Here is a 4,684-nt window from a genome sequence, read left to right on the forward strand (position 1 = left end):
GGGAGTGGTAGTGCATGCCTGTAATCACAGCTACTCAGAAGGCTGAGGCAGGAGAATTGCTTGAACCCAGGAGATGGAGGTTGTGGTGAGCTGAGATTGCGCCATTGCACTCCAGCCTGGACAATAAGAGCAAAGCTCTGTCTCAAAGAAAAAAAAAAAAGTGACGAATTTTATTGAAACTATGAAAAAATCTAAAAACTTCCACCTTAATCATAGAAACTATTTCAAAGGTATTTTATCCTAAGTAAGTGTCTTGGTACCCAAAACAAGGTAACATAGTTACATAGGTTTTTTTGGTGCAAGAAACCAAACAATGTGTCCCAAAAAAGAACAGATTTTCAACTGGCTAAGATGAAAAAAACAAAATGGGAACCCCTCCAAATACTATCTTCATATCTTCATTATTTCTATCTACATAAATAATCTCATCTTTTATTGACATCATGGTGTCACAGCAAACATATCATAAGATAACATAGCAGTAATAGAGGGTTTTTTTCAGTAATTAATGTGATATAGTTTAATGCTAGTTTTATGAATAAAGATACATACTTAAAATTACAAATAAGAATAATGAAACTGTAACTATATTACAGGTTATGATTATTGCTGTATCTGTGTCTCCCTGATTAGCTACAAAAATTAAAAGTCTTTTCATTTTGTTATAGAACACTGTGCTCTTCAACTCACATTGGTCTTATAACACTGAAATTTAAAATCTCTAATGTCAAATTTTACAATGTACAACTGTAAAATCATCACTACTCATTTAATAGAAAAAAGACTGCAAAACTTCTATATTTTTCATATTAGCTAGGATTGCCTTAAAAAAATTCAGCACTTATTTCATACCTTCACAAACTCTAAGTAGTCGGTGTTGGTTCTTTCTCCACCAAGTCTAACAGGAACTAGAATAATAACAGCTTTGTCATCTGCATTATCAGAGGTCATGGAAGCACTCTGTTTGTCAATTACATCAGAATTGTAAACTGAGAAAAACATAATAAATATGTATTAAATTTTATAAAAGTGATTTTCAGAAATATTTTTACCCAAATTTATCCTCCACCCCGCAACGGACAGCCATCTCATCTCCGGCATCACCAGCAAAGTCTTAGTAAGTTAAAAATACCACTAGGATAACTGGCTAGCCATGCACAGAAGACCGAACCTGGACCACTTCCTTACACAACGTACAAAAATCAACTTGAGATGGATTAAAGACTTAAATGTAAAACTCAAAATTATAAAAACCCTAGAAGACAACCTAGGCAATACCATCCTGGGCACAGGAACAGGCAAAGATTTCATGACAAAGATACCAAAAACAATCACAACAAAAGCAAAAATTGACAAACAGGATCTAATTAAACTTAAGGACTTCTGCACAGCAAAAGAAACTATCAAAATAGTACACAGATAACCTATTGAATGTGAGAAAATATTTGCAAACTATGCATCTGACAAAGGTCTAATATCCAGCATCTATAAGATATTTAAACAAATTTACAAGAGAACAACCCCATTAAAAAGTGGGCAAAGGACATGTATGTTTTCAAAAGAAGACATACATGTAGCCAATAAGTATATTTAAAAAAAAGTTCAATATCACTTATTACTAGAGAAATGCTAATCAAAACCACAATGTAATCTCACACCAGTCAGAATGGTTATTATCAAAAAGTCAAAAGATAACAGATGCTGGCGAGGTTGTGGAGAAAAGGAATGCTCATATATCACTGGTGGGAGAGTAAATTAGTTTAACCATTGTAGAAAGCAGTACGGCAATTCCTCAAAGAGCTAAAAACAAAACTACCATTTGACCCAGTAATCATCACTGGGTATATACCCAGGAAAATATAAATCATTCTATCATAAAGACACATGCACACAAATGTTCATTGAAACACTATTCACAATAGGAAACAGAATCAACCTAAATGCCCATTTGACAGATTAGAGAAAGAAAATGTGGTACATATACACCATGAAATACTATGAGGCCATAAAAAAAGAATGAGATCATGTCTTTTGTGGCAACATGGTTGGCACTGGAGGCCATTATCCTTAACAAACTAACACAAGAACAGAAAACCAAATACCGCAGGTTCTCACTTAAAAGTGGGAGCTAAATGATAAGAACTGACAAACACAAAGAAGGGAACAACAGATACTAGGGTCTACTTGAGGGTGGAGGATAGGAGGAGAGAGAGGAGCAGAAAAAATAACTACTGGGTACCAGGCTTAATACCTCGATGATGAAATAATCTGTACCTCAAACCCCTATGACATAAGTTTACATATCTAACAAACCTTCACATGTACCCCGAATCTAAAATAAAAGTTAAAAAAAAAAACTACTTCATTTATGTATTGAATAGATACTTATTGATGGCTAACTACTTTATGACACTGGGCCTTCAGCAGTAGGCAAAACAGAAAAATTCCCCCCTCCTTGAGCATATACACTAATGGAGGAAACAGACAACAAATATGTGAAATATAAGATATGTGAGATGGGGATACATGTTTTGAAAAAACAAAGAGAGAAGAGTGAACAGGAAATGCTGAGAGGGAGGCAATTTAAAATAAGGTGGCCAGGGAAGATCTTATGAGAAAGTAATATTTGAGTCAAGACTAAATGAAAGAAACCAAGTAATACTGACACCGAAGGGAAAAATATTCCGTGTGAAAAGATCAAAAAGTGCAAATATCTTAAGGTAGAAGTATAATTAGCATGTCCCAGAAATGAGAGGTCAGTCTTCTGAAGGGAAGTAAACAAGGGGTACGTAGCAGGAAATAGGATTAGAAGATGAGATTATAGTTGCTGGGGAGAATAAAGACAAGACTGTGTGAACTCTTGAAAGCCATTGTAAAGACCAGTTTTTCAGTGATGGGAAGCCACTGAAGAACTGTTTGGGGATGTCCTAATCTGACTTATACTTAAATAGCCTGCTTCCTGTGTTAGTAATAGACTGTAGGGGAAAGGGGCTGCTCTGCCTATGAAGTAGCCATTTTTTTATTCCTTTACTTTCTTAATAAACTTGCTTTCATTTCACTCTAAAAGCAAAATAGGCTATGGGGCAAGGGCTAAAGCACTCTGAACAGTTAGAAAGCCATTGTAGTTATCCAGCAAGAGATGATGGTGGCTTGAACAAAGGTAGTAACTGTAAAGACAGGAAACAGCCATGTAGAGGAGGTAGAAAGTGATCAGTGTGCCGTAATTACAAGGCACAGTGGGTCACGCCTGTAATCCCAGCACTCTGGGAGGCCAAGGTAGGTGGATCATTTGAGGTCAGGAGTTCAAGATCAGCCTAGTCAACGTGGAGAAACCCCATCTCTACTAAAAATATGACAAATTAGCCAGGCATGGTGGCAGGCACCTGTAATCCCAGCTACTCCGGAGGCTGACGCTTGAGCCTGGGAGGCAGAGGTTGCAGTGAGCAGAGATCGTGCCACTGCACTCCAACCTGGGCAACAGAGCAAGACTCCATCTCAAAAATTTTTTTTAAAAAGTGATCAGTTCATGTATCCAAAGATAAAGGACTCACTATTAAATGTAAGATGTGGGAGAAAAAATTGAGTCACAGGTGATTTGAAGGGTTTTGGTTTAAGCAAACAGAGTAAGAAAGTTGCCATTTACGGCTGGGCGAGGTGGCTCACGCCTGTAATCCCAGCAATTTGGGAGGCCAAGGCAGGTGGATCATGAGGTCAAGAGTTCAAGACCAGCCTGGCCAAGATGGTAAAACTCCATCTCTACTAAAAAATACAAAACATTAGCAGGGCATGGTGGTATATGCCTGTAATCCCAGCTACTCAGGAGGCTGAGACAGGAGAATCACTTGAACCCAGGAGGCAGAGGCTGCAGTGAGCTGAGATTGTGCCACTGTACTCCATCCTGGGCAATAAGAGTGAAACTCCATCACCCCCCAAAAAAAAAAGAAAGTTGCCATTTACAAAGACATGGAAAAATGGAGGAGGGGAAAATATAGAAGAGAGAAATGGAAATTCAGTTTTAGACATGGTAACTTTGAGATACTTGTTAGACAGGTAAGTAGAAAGGTTGAATAGACAGAACATATGCAACTGGAGTTTGGAGAGAGGACTAGGACAGACCTATAAATTTGGGAGTTACCAGCATGCAGATTACCACCTGCATTATAAAGCCATGAGACTTGGTGAATTCAAATCAGTATAGACAGAAAAAGAGATGAGATGAAGTCTAAAGACTGAGCATTGAAGCCCTAACATTTTTAGTGATCAAGGAGATGAGGAAAAACCAATAAAGGAGGCTACGAAGGAGTGAATGAGGAGGTAGAGGGAAAATCTACATAGTGTCTAGAAATCAAGTAAACAAAATGTTGTAAGGAGGAAGAGTTAACTGCTGCTGATAGACTGTGTGATATGAGGACTGAGAAGTTACTGCTAGGCTTAGAAAAAATAAGTTATTTGGTAAGAGCAGTTTTGGGGTGGGTACAATGGCTCATGCTTATCCAGCACTTTGGGAGGCTGTGGCAGGAGGATCACTTGAAGCCAGGAGTTCAAGACCAGCCTGGGCAATACAGTGAGACCCTTGCCTCTATAAAAAATTTTAAAATTAGCCAGAGATAGTGATGCATGACTTTAATGCTAGTTATTTGGGAAGCTGAGGCAGGAGGAACACTTGAGCCCAGGAGTTTGAGGT

At 38.0% G+C, this 4,684-nt stretch overlaps 1 protein-coding gene across 10 annotated transcripts in view; it reads right to left on the reverse strand.

Moving 5' to 3' along the window:
* Positions 1-4,684, reverse strand: part of ATG4C (autophagy related 4C cysteine peptidase) — a 193,654-nt gene that overhangs the window by 146,441 nt on the left and 42,529 nt on the right. For all 10 annotated transcript variants that reach the window (XM_037743126.1, XM_037743122.1, XM_037743121.1 and 7 more), the window contains one exon: positions 853-989. In XM_037743126.1, coding sequence (XP_037599054.1) covers positions 853-989 — 137 coding nt within the window. The remainder of the gene's footprint in view (positions 1-852; positions 990-4,684) is intronic.

The sequence above is a fragment of the Cebus imitator genome, unplaced genomic scaffold, assembly GCF_001604975.1.
Source record: "Cebus imitator isolate Cc_AM_T3 unplaced genomic scaffold, Cebus_imitator-1.0 Scaffold135, whole genome shotgun sequence".
NCBI classification, from domain to species: domain Eukaryota; kingdom Metazoa; phylum Chordata; class Mammalia; order Primates; family Cebidae; genus Cebus; species Cebus imitator.